The sequence below is a fragment of the Passer montanus genome, unplaced genomic scaffold (assembly GCF_014805655.1).
Source record: "Passer montanus isolate IOZ18808 unplaced genomic scaffold, ASM1480565v1 scaffold44, whole genome shotgun sequence".
Taxonomy (NCBI): Eukaryota; Metazoa; Chordata; class Aves; order Passeriformes; family Passeridae; genus Passer; species Passer montanus.
Window position 1 is genome coordinate 3,326,160 of NW_024369262.1, and position 19,504 is coordinate 3,345,663.

Sequence of the window (19,504 nt, forward strand, 5' to 3'; positions counted from 1 at the left end):
GAAGCACAATGGAAAAAAAAAAACAAAAAAACAAAGAGTGAGGGATGTCTGAGCAAGCACTTCAGGAGGGGGGAGCAGAGGCAATGCTACCAGAGCTGCCTCTGGAAAGAAGTTTCAGGGGCTGGAAGGAGAACATGCATGCACAAATCTCCCATATTGACTTGTAGTGTTTGGTCTGGCAGACGAGGCTGACAACATATTGTTTATTCATGCAGTCATCATTCTCCCCGGTGTCTGCATTGCAAAACTCCACAATGACAGCAGCTTGCACAGTACCTTTGGCTGTGTCACTTTCTTGGTGCATTTCAGCAGTTTTTGATCTCACAGTGGTGTAACAGAGTAATCCTGTGTCCCACAAAGGACTAGCACTTGTTAATGGGCTTCTCCTAGTCCAGCCCAGGCCCCGGTGCAGGTCAGGCTTGGCACTGGCATGCCCAGATTTGACACTTGCAGGAGGCATGCTCAGAGCTGGACACCCAGTCGTGTCAGTGCACATAGTCCACATGCAAACAGGGCATTCATCAAGCTTCTGTTTCCATCCAAGATCAACAGCTTCAGGCTGAATTGCTGCTTCTTGTCAGACCACACAAAGGTGTGGGTGTCATGGTGTTCCACCCACTCCTATCCCACAGCGCCTTGCTAAGTGTCTGCTCACGTGTTAACATGATTAAATCTGCAGCAGGATTGTTTCATTAGGCATCTTCAGATTTTAGTCTACACTAAGGGGGACCTGATGACCTCTTTCCATTTTATAGTACCTACCAGTGAGATATCCTCTGGTCCCCTCAGTCCTCTCTTTTTGAAGAACCCTGATGAACACAACATACTGTCATAGTCTTTCTGACTGCAGTGGGTGTCAAGGGTTGGGTGTTATTAAGCCTGTTTGGAATGAAGTCCAGGTACTCTCTGCAAAATCAAGGAATGTTCTGTTCCTACAAACATGGAAAGTACTACAGCTGTAACACTGGTCATGTTCAAGGTAGAGGGGACAGTGGGAGGCTATCACACACAGGAATTTTGCCCTCAATCATTATTATCAGCATCACAGATAAGGCAATGCAGAACCCAGACCCATGTTTTCATTATGAAAAAATGATTATGAAAAAAACTTGTGAAGCTGCTGTGTTAGACAAACAAACTCCCCCTCACCCCCAGCACATCCTCTCCCTGCCGAGCGATGTGCCACGGCCGTGTCTGCTCAGCCACCTTTACTGCACATGTGGAAAGTTTATTCTGTACTGTTCAACAGCTGCTTCCGGTGATATTTATGAAAAGGCACCGAGTTTTAAAAACAGCACGTCCCTGCCCACGGCCGAGCACGGGAGCCGTGCACAGGCACCGCTGGGGAACAGAGGCAGCAAGTTCATTTCCGTGTGCAGAGGTGGGGCCAAGTCCTTTTTTGTTCTCACCGGCAGCTACACTCGGTCTTTGTCCACAAAGGCAGCTGTCTCTGCATCAGCTCTGGTGGGAAAACGGTCCTAAGGGGTAGCCTTGAAAAATTTACTGCCACACTGAGCTCTTTGAGGGTCAAAGGACCTGATGACCCTGCATTTCTGGTGGGAAGTCAGTTAAGTCATCCTTTTACTGTGAGGATATGCGGCTTCAGGCACTGAACAGAGTCGACGGATGAGTGCGAGTGGATTAAGGGTCCAAACAGATGATTTATTTGGGAAGAGCCTTAAATTAGTACAGCAAACCTGTAAATAGGTAGAGACCACCTGGCTGAGAGCAGCACCTCTTGCACTCATCTCCTCCTGCTGCCTCCGCACCTCGGAGGAGACGCTGATCTGTCAGAGGCCTCTGGATGCTTCTGGCACGGGAGACAAAACCCTCTGCATTCTGCAGTCCAATTTATCAGGAAAACATGAACGATTTCAGTAGCAGCCATCATAAACAAGCCAATGCACGCAGGGCAGAAGGAGATGGAGCACAGCACAGACACAAAGCTTTCCCAGCGATAACAGACATACCACCCACCAAGGCAGGCCTTACATACTCCAGCTGCATTACACACAGCCAGGGGAACTTCACCAAGTAATTATAAAGGAGCCCATATCTAGTTAAAACAAAACCAAACCAAACAAAAACTAAAAAAGAAAAAAAAAAAATTAAAAAAAAAGGCAAGGGGAGGCAGGAACAGGGAAAGCACGCAAAACTGTACTTTAATCCTGAAGAACCAGTCAGAACAGGAAGCCACATTCTAAATTTGGTTATTTAAGCTGTCAAAGAGTATTTCTGTTTCCAGTTCTTGAGCAAAGAAATCAGCCAAGTACAGGGGTAGGGAGATAAGCATCACTGAAAGAACAAACCCCTGCTTTTAAAGCCCTTTGGTCAGCTGCCCATCATGATCGATGATTAGGCTGCCTAGTTGAGAATTCAACACCTATTTTGCAATATTATCAGTTCATTAAACCCTTCCCTCACCAGCCCCACATCCAATCACTGTACAGTTTACTTATCATTAAATCTTCGAGGGTCTGACACAGAGAGGTCAATGCTCAATTACACCTTTTTTACAGAGCCTGAGCCTCAGATGACTGAAGGGACCTGAGTAGGAAAAGGGACACAAGCAGCAATGTCTGCTCCCAACAAGCAACACCAGTGTAGGTAATGTATTATTTTAGTGACCTGTGGAAAAGAAAGATCTAAATCCTCCCAACTGTCAAACCATCCACTCACCCAATTTTATAAAGGAATGTTTTTAATGCAAAGACACCAAAGAGCTGAATGGCAATGAATCCAGAAACCCTGGCTCAGATTATCAAAATACATTTAAGCATCTGAAAATCCACAAAATGCTGAAAACTGAAGATTCATGTTTAACTTTGAATCTTGTGAAGGTGTCTCACCAGGAAAGGGAATTTCAGAGTTTCAATTCTGAAGGAATAGAAATCCTTTAGCTCAGAGCACCTGGTTCATGCTCAGCAGGAGGCAGAAGCATGTATGGAATCCTTAAGGCACTCCTGGTCAGCCCCTCCTCTGTGACCCTCCGAAGGAGCACAAGTGTGTGGGAGCAGCTGTTCTGGACTCTGGACCCTTTTAGTAGCTGAAGGATCTGACCCACCTTCATTCCTTTTACTTCCCAGCTTGTCCTTGCCCTGTTCCTCATTCTCCCCTGTTCACACACTTAGAATGACAAATTCAAAACCACTTTTCATATGCATTCAGATTTTGAGCTAGCTCCCTGTGTTTACCTGGTTAATTTGGCAACGCAACGATATTACTCTGCTTGATCCTTCAGCCTGAAGATCACAGCTGAAATCATCTCACACATTATTGTGATCCACAGGTATGTCATCGGACTGGACTGAACACGTTGCAACCACAAACAGACCTTGCAGTGAACCAGCCCTGCAGATACCTGTTACTGATCTAACAAACCCAAATTTTACTGCCAGTTCAATAGCTTTGCTCACAGTTTGGCGATAAAAGAAGTGGTATTCCAAAATGAAGGCCACTGTAATGAATCGTGGCCCACAGAACTTTTTCTGGTGGTCAGCAGAGCTGGCAAATGACCAGAACTGTTCTTTATCTCGGCATTACACTCTCCCCAAGCAGCTGTAGCAAATGCCAGAGAGAGGCTGAGCTGTCACTGAAAGGAAAGACAGAAAGATGAATTCAGGAAACACATTCTAAAGATAAGGCTCATACTACAAGAGCTTAGTAATCTCCAGCACGGATAAACACACGTTTTCCTGTACAGCACACACACAGCCCCATCTTCCTCAAGATGGAGTTAACAAACTGTCTTGCACACCCAATAAAGATCCAGCTACTGTTCAAATACCAACAAAGTAATTGTTTGGCAGCTACAGCAGTGAGCAAAGGCAGCACAAGGAAGGTTTAGTTGCCAGAACTCTCAGCACATGGCTTTTGGAAGTGTCTCCTGTAACACCAGAGAGGTTATAAGGATAACCAGGAGCCTGCCACAGGAGCACCAAATGGTGGTGACACACATCTCCAAAAGTCACAGCAGTCACAGGATGCTGCAGACCCACACATCTCCGTGTGGAGTGTGAATGAGCCTTTGGAAGTGCAGTCAATTCAGTATCACACGATCAGCCTCCATTTCTTGCACATATTGTACAACAGGTCTCAGTTTAAAAATCAAACACCTTGGCTTACAGTTTATTGAGCTGCTGCCCTGCAGAAAAAAGCACCTATTTAACTTAGTCTTTGAAAAGCAACTTTTATACTGCTATAAACCATCAGCTCCTGCATCAGACTGTCTTCTGCTCCTAAAACAAAGGTATTTACTCACAGCTTGAGACCTTGAGGCAACTTGGCACATCCAACTGTTATCATGGCAATAATCTGATTTGCTTTCCTTCCCAGTTCACTCCTGGAAGGAACTATTTTGACTAAAAAAAAACAAACCAGAAGGTAACCATACTTGTGCTGCAGAAGGTGTGGGGTTTTTTTTCTTTTTAAATTATAATTTAACACCACACTCTTGCCTCCACTTGAAGAGGGGAGGACAAGCACTTTCTGAGAACATTTTCAGGTAACAAGCTTCAGATTTCAAGCCGGATGTAATCACTTTCTGTGGCACCTGAAGGGAACTACAGGCTCCTCAGCTTTACCTGAGCAAACGGACTTTAGTCTGACCCACTGCCAGGCCATAAAAGTTCAAAGAATCCCTCTGAAGTCCCTGGCAGCCTCACTAGGCAATACAGCTCACCCCATTTTATATGCTCAGTTACTGAGCATATAAATGCTGCATTTCAGCAACCAGAGCAGTTTCAAGGCACACAGAAGTGGTAAAATCATGATGGTGTGGAAATAGAGGCACCATTTAAAACATAAAACCCAAAAAGCAAGCAGCAGATCCTGACAGCAAACCCAGTGCAGCTGCAGCACCACTGCTGCCCCAGGCCCCCGAGATGTCGTTTGTCAGCAAAACAAAGATGCTGAATCCTTGCAACCTTGGCACAGAGCACACAATACCTGAATGTCAATACCTCAGCGGGTGTAAACACAGCTCACAGCTCAATACATGTGTGTTTTAGGTAAATTTTAACAACCTGGGGATGCTGCAAAGAGCTCGTTAACACAGATGCTCCATTAAGAGTGTATTCAGTGTGGCAGCAGTGTGTGTGGGGACAGGAGGGATGTGCAGGCCAGCTTAGCTCCACAGCCTCCAGACAGCCTAATAAAAATGTCAGAACATAGCTATGAAGGTAATAAATGTAATAAATAGATTGTTCAGGACATCTGCTTATGCAGTACTGCCTTGGTTCCCTAGGCAAGAGTGACAGAGACTGGCTGATCAGGGACTGCAGAGCAAGAACCTGGATCTGTGTCAGGGCTTTGGGGATCTCACCCATAAACTGCATGAATGGCCACTGCTACAGCTGGACACAGAGGAGGGCTTGGGGGTGAGAAAAAATGTTGCAGAAGCCAAGCTGGTTTCACCTATTTGTTCAGCTTCAGGTATTGGCAGGATTAACTTGCTGGGGTTTCTAATAATGGATAGAAATATTTGTAGAAGTCAGATCTGTGTTCACTGTCCCCAAGTACTTTCCTCAGTAGGAAAACAAATCATTCCTCTTTGCATCAACACAAAAGAGTTCGACAGGAAATGCCATTTCAAGCACCTTCCAAAACTGCAGAGCACACAGGAACTCTCTTTCTGCACTCTGATAGCTCTTTCCATCTTTTGGACAAAAGTTTAACCAGATTCTGCTAATTCCCAAAGCAGAAAGCTCCTCAGTCCACGATGGTGCTGTCGAGTGCAGACTTGTCAGGTCATTTGAATGCTCTGTAGAGCAGGTTTATGTTTAAACAGCATTTTCACACACTTCTCCCTTCTCTGTGGGACCCAGTCCAGGCAATCACAGGCCTCTGTGGTGTTAGATTAAAAAAGCACAGGTCAGCAAACAGACAGATAATTTTGTTTAAGTATGGTGATCACCTACAAGTTTAAGCTTCTGTTTGTAACTTATTTCTCTGCCTGTCTGGATGACATTTTAGCCTCTGCTCAACAAACACTGTCCCTCCTCTGTCCTGCTGCCAGGCTTTCCTGCATGTTCCCCTCACCTCAATATATATCCCATACCTCATCAGGGAGGGAAGATAAACAGCAGAAACCTAACACAAGACGTTATCTAGATTTTGCTAACCACAGGATTAGCAGTGCTGTGGAGCTGGATCTGAGTGTAACACTTCTTCTGAGACAGCAATCCCCAGGCTGTGCAGAGACATGGGGACACTGGAATGGAAATGAAGGCTCTACCCAGTGACTGTCAAGACTGAACACTGCCAAAATCTGACACCAAACAAGTCCATGTGCTTATGCTCAGTCCCTTGCAAGCATTAACACCTTTGTGCACTAGGATCCTATTTAATAACCTTTGAAAAGTTATTTTATTTATGCAAACATGCATTTAGTCCTACCACAGCAGTACTCCTGGCTTCAGTGTCCAGTTACCAGGATGAGTTTGGACATGCCTGATGCCTGACACGCTGAGGTAGCACATGAACACATTTTCCATGACCGCAGGAGACAAAAGGTCTCCACACCAGAAGAATTTTATAAACAGAAAAAAGTAAAAAAAACCCACCCCAAACACTGACCACTGCCTGGAGCTGCAGCCAGGTCACCTGAATGAAGCCTCAGGAGGAGTGGGTCGTGCACAGGCAGGCAGTGAGCAATGTCAGGTTACTGCAGAGCACTACCTGAGTGACACTGCAGCTGGAAACACACTTTTCCTTTTAAGCCAAACTCAATCTGTAGCCTTTTTACTGCCTGGATTTTTAATAGCTGCTACTTGCTATGTTCTTGTGAAAACTGGGGATTAGATATACTCAGGAACTGTTTATGGACATCTGCTGCTCCTCCACAGCAGGACTCCAGGTTCACTACTTACCCCATTTGACTCTATTATTTTTATCCTACTGTAATCAAACACATTTAACACCCACCCCCTTGTTTTTCCCCAGAAGGAGTTTGGTTTTAGTCAGCTCTGTGACCCCAGTAACAGGAGTCACAGAGCTCAGATCACCACATCAACAGCAGGTTGTCATTTCCTACCCCAGGAAGTTATTTCAAATATATTTTAAAAATGCTCATTTCAGACCTAACCTACAATGGTTGCTAAGTGCCCACAACAATTAAATACCTCCCATCCCTTCCAATACATTATGTATACTGAGATCAAGTCATGAGCTGATCTTGTGACTGCTGGAAGGCCAAGAGTAAAATGAAAAATTGGAGTTTAGCTGAGTTCAATTTGAGCCTTCGGGAATTGTGCTTTCCAGCTTTCCTCTCACTCATGAAAGCTGTAAAATGAAGAAACAGCAATTCTTAAATCATCATTTAGGGCTGGAAGACTGAAGTAAACAGGGCAGTCACCTTCCCTGAGCCACAGAATCACAGAACTACAGTGAAATCATGGGAATGTGCAACCAGGACAGTGTTTTCTTTTGCAGATTTATCCAAGTTGGCCCCAAAACACAAAGCCCAGATCTTGCTCAAGTATTTTAAATGCTAGATATTATGGCTTCTGTTGCTACCTACTCACACAAACACCATTCAGCAAAGAACCATAGCAGCCAGAGAGCTCATAAAGGGAGAACCATTTCACCTTCACTTCCTCTTTGCTCCCTCTGGAGGGAATCTGAAGCCTTTCACAAAATCTGGCTGCAACATTTTAAGCCACGAAAGTGTTCCTGCCATTGGAAAAGTCACCTGATATATACAATTTTTGCTTTTATTAGGTTCAGCTGAAATAATTTTTTGACGGCTTAGAGGAAAGGAAATAAAGCTTACAACATCCCAAGAAGTCTTACCCTGCAGACTATACCTACATTATAAAAAATCACCATTCCTTGTCACCATTCAATCTGCTGAGTTTCAATGTTTCTTTTTTACCAAATAACATTTACCAAAAAAAGGTCTTCCTGAAGCAACTGAAATCAGCATTTACAAGAGGTGAGCACCTCCTGCAAAATAACCCCAATTAAACAAAAAAAAAACCCTGCAAATTCTCAGTGTCTCCGAATTTTGGAGCATAAATTTGACTACCTGCATCAGCAGCAAATATCCACAAATCCTGAATGTGCTATTTAAGCAGCAGGTGCCTGTATGGATCAGGATCACCCCTTGATGGCAACAGGGACTTTTTAACCAGAGAACAAGAGTTTATTAGTCTGGTTACCTCTCAGAATAGTCTGCTGGTGGACTAAATCCTGAGAAGCAACACAGGACACTGGAGGGAGCTACAGAAACAGCAGTCTGGAGAATATATTCCCTGACATCTTTGCCAACTGTTCCCCATATTTATTTTTTAGTGTGCAGTCTGACTTTTCCCATTTCCTGCTGCAGCAAACCCTTTACTAGAACCCATTTTTCAGTAAGGCTCATTTAAGACGGTTGTGCAACATCAACAACAGGCAGAAGGTGATGTGTGTTTGCAGGACATGCCAGAGGAACACTCCACACAGGCAGGCATCCTCGAGGACTCCTGTGAGCCTCGAGTGACAGTCTTACCTTCTGGGCTGGGACCGGCATTCTTCTTCCCCGCTGTCTGCCTCCTGCATGCATAAGGAAAGGAGAAAAACATTAAAATCTTTCAAAACATGCAGAAAACAAAGGCTGGCATTTCACTGGTTTGATTGTGTAAGGCAAGGGGAACTCTTCCTGCTCCTGCATGCAGCTGTCACTAGAGAGGAACTCACTTTCTGCTCAGCTGTCACTTCATGTTCTCTCAAAAGCCTTTTAAAAACTCAGCTTTACAGGAATTTTTGCCCCTGCAGGATTTTGCATGCTTTTGCACTGACTTCCAGTGACCCCTGCCAAATATGGCAGGCCAAGAGCCAAACACATAGTTCACTTGTAGGCAAAAATCTCTGAGTTTTTATTACCTTATGGAGATCATATTAATTCATAGTCTAGTCAAGTGTAAAAATGCACAAAACCAGCACGTAATAAACCTGACAAATCAGACTGAGTGAGCACAGATATGACCAGAAAGGAGAAATTTGACATATTAGGCTGCTTTAGATGAGATATTAATATGCACAATCTCTAATGTGCTGTGGAATTTCACTAGGCCTACCTACTAAAGCCCAAAGCAATACCTCAGCAGAGAGATCTCAGCAATTAATTCTGCTTCACAGAATTAATTTACATGGACCCTGCCAGGCACTGGAGATAGGGTACAGGATCTGTTGTATTAGTGAGAACTTACTATGTTCATACAGGTCCACAAGGAAAAAGCATTTTAAAACATACCAAGGGTTTTGTCAGGACAGGGACATACCATGAAAAACAGATTTCAGACAGAGAAAGGAAAAGATAATTTTGTTCTTGGTTGCTCTAGGCTTCCCTCCTGCAGGTCTCCTTTGGCAATCCTGCCAGAACATAAGTTCCAATTGAGTTCCCTGTGGGTTTACAAGAAGTTGACTTGGGGGAGCAAGAGAAAGAGGTCAGAAGGGAGGGGAAGATGTTTCATTACACGTAGAATTGCTAAAGACATGATGGGGTTTTTGAATAAGAAGTGTGTATTTAGCTGGAGAACAAGTTCCTCAAACTCCACAGTAAGGCAAAACAACTGAAAGAGCCCTTGAAGTCTCGTTTGTACTGCTCAGGAACTCAAGCTATGCAAACATTTTTAGTATTATAATGAACAGCTATTTCTACCTGCCAAGAAAAATCCTTTTCACAGCAATTGGCAAGCCTGGTGTGCCATAGCCAAAAGTTCCACAAATGACAGGAGAAGATCCTGAAATATGAGGATCATTATCTTAGCTCCCCTCAAAACTCAGCCCTAAGGAGCTCAGTGTGGAGGAGGCCAGACATGGCCCAATTAATCACCATCTGTCTCTGCTGAAACTCTTACATCTCTCTGATAGCAGACATAAATGTAGCAGGTTTGTGTGAGGAGCACATTCACTCAGAATATAACTGACTACGAAAACAGAACTGTAGACAAGTGTGATTTGGGCAAGAGACCCATTGCCAGTACCTGGGATGCTGTCTGGAACAAAACTAACCTTCATAAGCCTCCTTCTCATCAGCAACTCTGACCTGCCCGCAGCCTACTCCTTCCCTGCACCTCAAGTTTTGTCCTGGATTTTCAGAGTGGTCAGATCCAGGTATCTGAACCACCTTTGCCCCATCCTTCTGCAAATGCATCCAAGGACAGGGCGTCCAAGAAGATCCAGCCAATGCTCCCGCATTTCACACTTTCCACTCCAAGGGGCTGCTGCCGCTCCCGCTGCGCTGTGGTCGCTGTGAAACCCTGCAGAGCATCCCCCAGTGCCCCTGGGGAGCCCAGGCGGCTGCAGGGACGCTTCTCCCCGCTAGAGGGGAGGGCAGGACAGCGATGTACCCGCCCAGGGGCCGCTCCCGGAGGAACGGGCTCCGAGGGGACACGGCTCCAGCGCTGACACGGCTCTGCACTGACACGGCTCTGCACTGACACGGCTCAGCAGGCCCGCCCAGGGGCCGCTCCCGGGAGAACGGGCTCCGAGGGGACACGGCTCTGCACTGACACGGCTCCAGCACTGACACGGCTCAGCACTGACACGGCTCTGCACTGACACGGCTCTGCACTGACACGGCTCCAGCACTGACACGGCCCCAGCACTGACACGGCTCAGCACTGACACGGCTCAGCACTGACACGGCTCAGCACTGACACGGCTCCAGCACTGACACGGCTCTGCACTGACACGGCTCCAGCACTGACACGGCCCCAGCACTGACATGGCTCCAGCACTGACACAGCTCTGCACTGACACGGCCCCTAAACCAGAACCTCCACGTTTTCTCGCCATTTCCAGCCTATTTCCAAAGGTAAAAAAGTATTGCTGCCAGTACAATTCATCCGCTAAAACGTGGCTCAAACGTTCTTTTCCGAGGACATCTTTGGGAAGGAACATGCTCGGACAGCATCCTTGGAAAGTGAAAGCAGCCATTCGAAGGTGTGACCTGTGACACCACTCCAGCTTTCACAGCTGCCTTTGCACAGGTGCTGACAAGAAGTCTGGATGCTGCCCCAGCTCTGGGTTCCCTGCAGCACCTCTGATGTGACCACAGCGACAGACCCAAGAATGGCAGCTGCCACAGATGCTCCTTGGAGATTCCTGATGCTGGATTGCTCCAGCCTCAAGCCAGGCTCTCCACCAGCCTGCACGGAGGAGGAAGCTGAGCAGCACTGATGAGCTCCAGAGGGAGTCATGCCCTGCTTTCCTTGACCAGAAACAGCGGCCTCAGGGGAAATGGAAGGAATGAGTCGCATAGCTCTAAACTAGGCCACGATATTAAATGCAGTTTAAAGTGAAAGATGAAAAATTCCATCTCTGCTCCTTTCAGGCCATGTAGGACAGAATATGCAAAACATTAATCCTGTTTGTGCTTTGATCCACTGCCAACTATCTGTCATCAAAAGGGCAAGGGAGAGGAGAGAAATTTTGGAGAGCTGTTCTGTTCTATACAATGGGAGTCACTCCATGTCACGCAAACAATTCTGCTCTTATAAATCTCCTTTTTGCAGACTGATGTAATGATAAACAAGATTCAATCTCCACTCTTACGTACAGGGACTGGAGCTGTCTGCCTGGATTTAACATAAGGAACATCACAGCAAGTTCCTGTGCTGTAAGATACGATTATTAGCCTAAGTCATGCGCCTAATAATCACTACATTTCTATTAACCAAGGAACATTTCACACAGACTACACCCTAAAAAAACATCTTTCAAAGCTTAAAAGGATTCCCATTTAATAACTGCTGGCTATGTATGATTTTATGCCAACATACCTGACTGTATAGACAACACCTGGGAAGTGTTTTTATCAGGAGTGGTCACAGCAAATATCAAAAGAGCACCAATAATTTAAAGAGTTTTCACCCCTTAAGTCAACATCTCACTTGTAGCTGTGAGGTGAACACTTCAGACACTACAGAAAATTAGTTAATATAGATTGCCCCCAAACAAAGCAACAGTCACATGTATCCATGCCATCAGAGGGGCTTTTCACTTAACGTGGTCAAACGTCCACCATGGGGACAGCTTTGGACTCAGTCTCAAAGGAGGAACTACAAAGCAAAGGACTGTAATTAAGTGAGCAGTCTCCCAGCTCCCTGCCCACTCTTTCCCTGCCTACATCCCATCCAGGTGTTCAGACACACACTAAGTGTCTCTGAGCTGGACACGACCTTTCCTGGGAAGAAGGCAACTGCTTCAGCCAAATCAGAGGCTGTGCAACCAGGCACTGATCCAGTGGTTAAACCATGCACATGCTCCTTTCACAGCATCCACCAGTGTCCCAGTGTCCCTTGGTTTGGGCTGCAGCCACACAGAGCACTGCACACTTCTCTATATGGGAGCTCTCCTCATGTGCCAGCAAATATTAAGCAAGTCAGTACAAAAGCCACCCTCCCACAACTATTTCCCAACACATGGATAACCCAGTCTGGTCAAGTCTTGCAGAGGGTGCCACTGCTGCAGCCACAGCCCCTCCTCTAATGCAACACAAAGCACACAGAGATAAGAGCATCCACTGGACAATCAGATTCCTTAGGGCTCAACTCCTGACACAGACACGTGGTGACAGTGGAGATGCCCTGGGGTACCCAACATCTGCATGGAACTGGCACCAGATGCCCAAAGAAGCAACTCAGTGGAAGCTTATGAAGTCCAAGGGAAGAGGATCTGTGCGTGGACATCCCACAGAACTGAAGTTCAGTGCCTTCCAAGATGAAATATTTGATAGATTCCTTTTCAACAGCAGAACTTGCACAAAGCTGGTCCTATCAATAATCTCAAATCATCTGCTGGAACAAAGCAAGACAAATGTTTGAGTCTCACTGCCAAATATCTATTACACATTTCTGTAGCAGAGGGACTTTTCTGCAGTAGTCTGAGTTGTATCAATCTCTTAAATAAACTGTGTGAGCAAAAAGCCCACACATGCTGCATTTGCAGTATGGCTGAAGTGCCAGCAACAACACTGCCTGGGAAAACGAAATAAGGGCTGACTCCAAAACCTGGGTTGATAAAAGGTTCCCTTTTTCTTGCAAGAAGCCCAAGACTACACACAAATTCACTGGGGTTTGAGGGCAGATACAGAACTGTACCAGGTACCACTTCCAGTCTGACCATATCTAGAAGCAGTTTGGTACTGAAAAGGGTCACTTGCTACCAAAAAAATGGGCATCCAGAGTCTGCAAATTCCACAGCTGCAAGAGAACCAGAAATCTGTGGCAGTTTGTGTGAACCAATTTACTCAGTGTATTTTGGAAACCATCAGTGTGGTTGCAATGTGCAAGTACTCACTAACAGAGGATAGGTCTCAAAGCTGAACTGAAAACCAGTTCACTTCAGACTCCATCGGTCTCTGGAGGTGGTTAACCTTAATCATGAATAAAAACTATGAAACTAATTAATAAAGTCACCTAGCATGCTCTAGAGAGGAAGCTTACTGCTACTTTTCGAAATACTTCTATCTGCCATCAAACACATTTTAAAGGAGAAGCTGCTACCAGGAAGCCTTTAAGTTTGACATAAAAGTTCTTCAAAAAGCTGAGCAAACCAGGCCACAAACAAGAAAGGGGAGAACTGCACTGTGTTTTGCATAGAGCTTTTACCTCTCCCGAGCCATAGGGATAAGGGTTAAGAAGCATTTCTCCAGCTGTTGCTCTCTCACCCCTCACTATTTGCATAAAATGTTTTGAATGAATGCTGTTTTCCTCCTCACATGTCTTCTGGATTTGAGGTTCCACATAAGCAGTAGCTTTCTGCAGCCAAGTGTTCATTCAGAGGTTGGCATTCCTTCTGGATTGTTTTCTGTATCACTTTGCTATGTCAGTAATTGGTATATTTAGGTCAAAGACATTGTGCTCCTGCTCGGGAGAGAGAAAAAAACAAGTTCCTTATCAAAGCTTTCATCTTCCCGCTGGAGCAAAAAGATTTATGCAAACCTTGTTTAGATTAGCACTCACTAAAAACTGCAGAACTAAAACTCAGACACTTCAAGACAAAAATTACAAGCCTTCAACTGGTACAACAAGAGTTAGGATGAGAAATACAGTGTGACACAGCCTGCTACACTACACCACAAGAACAGATTAAAAAGCAGATTACTGTCAACTGAATTTCAGCAGTAAAATCAGCCTGCCTGATTTGAGGAGTATAACAGCTTTTGCCTTAATCAGAGACCCATCTAAGGGGAAGACAAAAACCTCCCATGCATTGCAGATATATATTCACTTTAAATAACCCTACATCAAATGTGTGTTAATATAATTTCTCTCTCTAAAACTGTGTAGTAGCACATCATCTCTAGTCACGTACAGACACTAAGGAAAAAAACCCAGCAGAACTATTCCCATACATTGCAGATCTTCCCCCTGACTTTCAGAAGGCCCTTCAGCACCCTGCAAGTATGACAGAAAAGACAGGTATTTAATGTAATTATGATGCTTTGCTGGATTTAATGTCTACTAGAACCCTAAAGGTACCTGCTTAATCTCCTTTTAGGCAAAGCTAACGACATTGTCAACTGGAAATCTTACAATCTAGGAGCATTTGTTTCCCTAGAACAGTAACACATGCTTATGGTAATGGGCCAAGTGTGAGAAGACTCAGTGGCTGTACAAACACAGGCACTGGAACTCCAGTTTTCATACTGGAAACTGTTGCTGACGTCAAGGGTATAGTTTGACTAAGACTAAGACCAAGTCAAAGATATGCATGTGTACACTGGTGAATCTCAGGGCAGGGCTTCTACACAGCCAACAGTCTGTGATTAAAATGAAACCCCAGCTCCACAGGTTACCACAACGAGCAGCGTTCATTAACCACTCATGCAGGCTGACACATTTACATGCATGAAATTGTCCCTCTGCAATTAAGCACGATGGACATTGACACCTCAGCCCCTCTCCAGTCACTCACTGCCTGTTAAAACACAGACCTTACTCAACCTCCCGGTGCCCTCCAGAGCTCCCAGAGCAGCCCTGGCCATGCACCTCCTCACCCACAGGGCTGACACCTTCACCTCAGAAGCTGGGCCTGTTTCCAGCTGGACAGAGAGAGAGACTCTCCTCAACTGCTGCATTAAAAACGTGGCAGCTAGAATGAAACAAGATTGAAGGAGCCTGAAAAGCAAACTGGCTAATGAGCCATATGCAGGGAAGTCAGAGACCTGGAACTGCAGCTGATTCTCTTTTACCATCCATGAGCAATAGGAAAGCATTACAAGGAATAAGGACATAGATCAGACACAGCAGATGCACAATACCAGCTTCTGGGTTAAATTACTTTCCCATTGACACAAACAAGCATTTAAAAGTGTTTTTAAGAGAGGAAAATATTTGGTTTTCACTCATGCTGAAAGGCTATTTTAGGAGGAGGAGGGTGGAAGGAAGGGAGGTACATGGCAATGGGAAGGGTCTTTGTCTTGCAATCAGCCATCTTCCTGTTAGCATCTAGTTTACCTTGGTGCACACTCATTTGTATCCCTGCAGGAGTTATCTCAATTACAAATCAGGGAGTTATTCCAGGGCTCTGATCAAGTTGTAACTCCAGAGCTTTGACTCTTCCAGAATGTACAGTAGGGTCACTAAAACAATGCTGATCCACCTGCACCATACAGGAAATATATTATTCCTATAATGGAACAAGAATAGAGCTATTTGGATACCACTCCTACTTATGTCATAGCTATGTCCACAAAATGAAGCTGTGCCAGCACAGCCCTCTTGCTAAAAGTCTAATTCCTGGTCAGCAGCAGCATAACCAGGCAGTGTTTTTTCATTTTGCCTCAAATTCCACAGATTGAAGCACACGCAGCCATCCCTGAGACGTGTTTCAGCTGCACCCTCACCCCACACCAGCTCGTAGAGCCCAGGGGCTGCCTGTAACACAAAGGCATCCTTCTCCCTGCCAGAATGCTACAGGAGACTCTCACCCACACAGCTCCTCTGAGATCCAATCCCTGCAAGTCCCTGTCAAATCTCCTCTTGACGTAAGGAACACACAACACAGAGAATTAGGAGCAGCGCAGAAATCTTCGTGACCTACCCAAAATAAAAGCACCAGCAGCCAGGCCACTCAGGGATCTTGGCATATTGCATCAATAATTAAGAGATGATTTTCTGGATGAAAGATATTCTCAAAGGGGGAAGTTATTTAACACTTATGAAGATGAAATAAAGACTCTGAAAAGAGAACAGAGCAACACTCAATCTTTACAAATTCCACAATGTCAACCTTTAAAAAGCAGGGAGGAAATTATTAATATTTCTAATTCTTTACATTGCTTAACCTGAATCTGTGTTCAACGTTATAATTATGAGTTGCAAATTGTTACCTAGCACTTGTGAGAAAAATAACAAAAAAAAGGGGGTATCCAAGCAACTACATTGTACAGCGTGTCTGGATGCAGCAGCATCTGCGTTGGCACTCACAGGCTGCTATTGCATAACCCTGGATTCAAGCAGGAGCACAGCCGGGGAGGCTCTGCTCTATTGCAGTGACATATCTAGAACAGAAGTGGCTGGTAGAGCTGTAACAGCAGCAGTTTAGACTCTAGATCAGAACAGGAATTGGCAGCAAAGTCCCTTCACCTCTAGCCTCCGTTTGGGTAAGGAAAAACCCCCAAGTGTTTCAGGCAAAACTTCAAAAGGAATTGCTGGGACAGCTTTCTGTGCACGCAGGACACAAAGCAGAGTCTGTGGAGAGCAGAGGGAAAGGAAGGCCTGAAGATATTCCCTGGCAAGACACTGCAGAGAGAATCACAAGGTACAGAGTGTACTCCTTGTTCACATCCGCCATCCCCGGGGTGCACAGCAGCCTCCACCTGCCCCACTTCTGGCAGGGGACTAGTGCTGCTAGAACTGGGACATAACACTTATAAACTACCCAGATTCCCTCACTTCTTCACAAATTACACCCAGGTATTAGTCTCATGTGGTTGGAATTAAAGCCAGAGCAATTTTCTTGCCTGACCCAAGCTGGTTTATAGGGTCTCACATGCTATTTCTCTGCAGTAGGGTTCTGCCTACACTCTTCCAGCACTCCATGCCTACAGCAACTGGAGATCCAAGGGTATAGGGAGTTTCTGAGGGACCAAAAGCAAGGCAGCAAATATAACACCTCCTCAACAGAGGCTGAAGAAAAAAAAATAAAAAGGAAAATGAAGCTAGGGAGTAGAACAGGGTTTTCTGGATGAGTCAAATACTAGCAGAACAATGTTGCATAACGAGTGCCCCTTGACTTTTGTTATTTCTCCCAGTCAGCTCCTCCAAAAATCTATTTGTTATTGTTTATTTGGGTATCAGTCCAAATTGCTGTGGGAGGAGAGGAGAAGAGGATATGCTGTCAAGCTATTAATTCTAGCACTGTAGTCATTTAGCACTCTCCCACTATTAACGAATCAGTGTCCTGTTTACTGCAACACTCTCTAGAGCCAGCCTGAAAGTTAAATACTAAACCAGATGTTAATTAGCCTCTTGCAAAAGCCACTCCAGCATTATTTCTCCTCAGCCAGGATGAATTCTGCCTTTGCTTATTTACCCACTGCTCTGTCCACACCAGCAGTGCCGTGTCACGTCTCTCTGGAGCAGGCAGGAGCTGGGGAAGCAGGAGCCCAGCGAGCAGCACACAGCTGGGAGCATCACTTTTGAAATTCAAGCCTCTGTGAAACATTATATTGTAATAAAGGCCAGGCTGTGTCACAAGCCAGGAGCGACTGTGGCCACCATCCATCCTCCCATTCTCCCAGGACAGAAGTCACTTTTCTACATGAGTGCACCAGTAAGAGGAGAAAAGCTGTACTCAAGCAGAATGCAGGGTTGTGTTGGGTTATTTCCCCCTCTCAGGAAGGGAGAGCCACTGGCAGCAGGTACAGCTTGACCTGTCAGAAGGGACACACTTCCATACAGCCACCTGCCTTCACTCTGTGCCAAACCTCGCTGCTCCCTGGGGCAGGAATGTTTGAGGCAGAAGCCCACTGTCCAGAACAGCCTTTAACAGAAGGACACAAACACGATGCCAAAGGCAAAGGAACCACATTAGTCCTGGCACAAGGCTGGATTTGCCTGACCCCAGGAAGTTCAATGGATGTATCAGATTTGCAGCCCTGTGGTAGTTGTCTGTATAATCCCAGCCTCCTTTGTGCCATCTGTTTCCCCTTCGGCAGACTGGCCATTAGAGACTCAATGCTAAAACTCGTGTCTCCTTAGTAACAGGTTTTTGTTGATCTCCCCCGCGCCTCCAAATCTTTCTATCAATCCGGTAATCTAGCAGGATTTTCCCTGCAGGGGATACATAACAGCATCAGTGGAAAAAAAATATATGGGACGACAGAAACACTTTAAAGGCAAGGGTAGAAGGTGTAAAAGGGGAGTGCATGAAGTTACAAGAGTTACAAGTCTATGGAAACCAGATGTTCTCATTATATTGGAGCAAGCCACCAACATACCTTCCCAGTGCCAGGTTTGAGATCTCATCTGAGCACTCAGTCCTTAACTAGTTTTTTTCTTAAAGAGTTGCCAATTGTGAATAATTTCCCATCAATACACAAGTCTTCAGAGAAAACACCCTACACAACCCTGCATCCTTATGACCATTCTCTCCAAGATCTCAAAGGTAAAAACACTGCTAATCTCAATGCTGTGCAGGTAAGGACTGTATTCCCTGTCTATAGAGACTGGCTCTCTTACTGCAGATTTTAAGTCAGTGATTGCTGGCTGCCTTTGGTTCCTTAATCCCTAAATCCCCACACTCTCTTCTTGAGGTTAATCCAGTTAAAACTCTCCTTTCCCTTTGGCTAGTGCCTTGCATAAATAACCACCTGAAGAGCAGAGCTGCAGAAGCCAGTGCTCAGAGTATGGCACTTCCCAGAACTCTGTCCCACTGCAAGAGACAGCGTAAAGTTCTTGTTGCTGCCTATGCCAGAAAAGGAAATCAAGATTAGCTAGGTAAGGGCAAAAGGCAGTCCTTATGGATTGCTTAAATCAGCAGGAATCAATCATCCAGTCCAATCCAAATCCTCTAGTTGCTTTCTGCCTTAAGATAACTAGAAACAGGTTTATGTTATACTAAGATAAAGCAGCCTTAAACCAGAGTAAGCCCTTATGTGAAAACCTCTCCTTTTTGGGAAGAAAGGAGAACTTGCCTTTGAGGTCAGCTCTAAATGAGCTACAATTACAGCCATATAGGCCATATGGGATTTGGAAAAGCAACACAGATCAGCGAAAGAAAATCACCTCTGTAGACTCTGCCTGGCTGGTCTGGCCCACGCAGCTCCCTTGGCACTGAGCCCACGGGCAGGAGAGTGAAAGCAGCACTAGGACAGGGAGCCAGCCCTCACCCTCAGCCTGCCAGGAGAGGCCAGTGCCATACACAGTCCAGCACATGCAGACCATGAGGACGGTCTCACTACACACAAAACATCAACAGTCTGAGCCAGCAACGATGTGTATTTGCCCAGCAGAAAACAAAATACACCCAGTGAAGGCACAGAGGAATTTGACTTCTATAGTGCAGA

The 19,504-nt window shown here is 45.4% G+C and overlaps 1 protein-coding gene across 1 annotated transcript in view; it reads right to left on the reverse strand.

Moving 5' to 3' along the window:
* The window catches only part of SSH2 (slingshot protein phosphatase 2), a 90,646-nt gene that overhangs the window by 54,055 nt on the left and 17,087 nt on the right, over positions 1–19,504 (reverse strand). Inside the window, exon 2 of the mRNA XM_039720916.1 lies at positions 8,492–8,535. Coding sequence (XP_039576850.1) covers positions 8,492–8,535 — 44 coding nt within the window. The remainder of the gene's footprint in view (positions 1–8,491; positions 8,536–19,504) is intronic.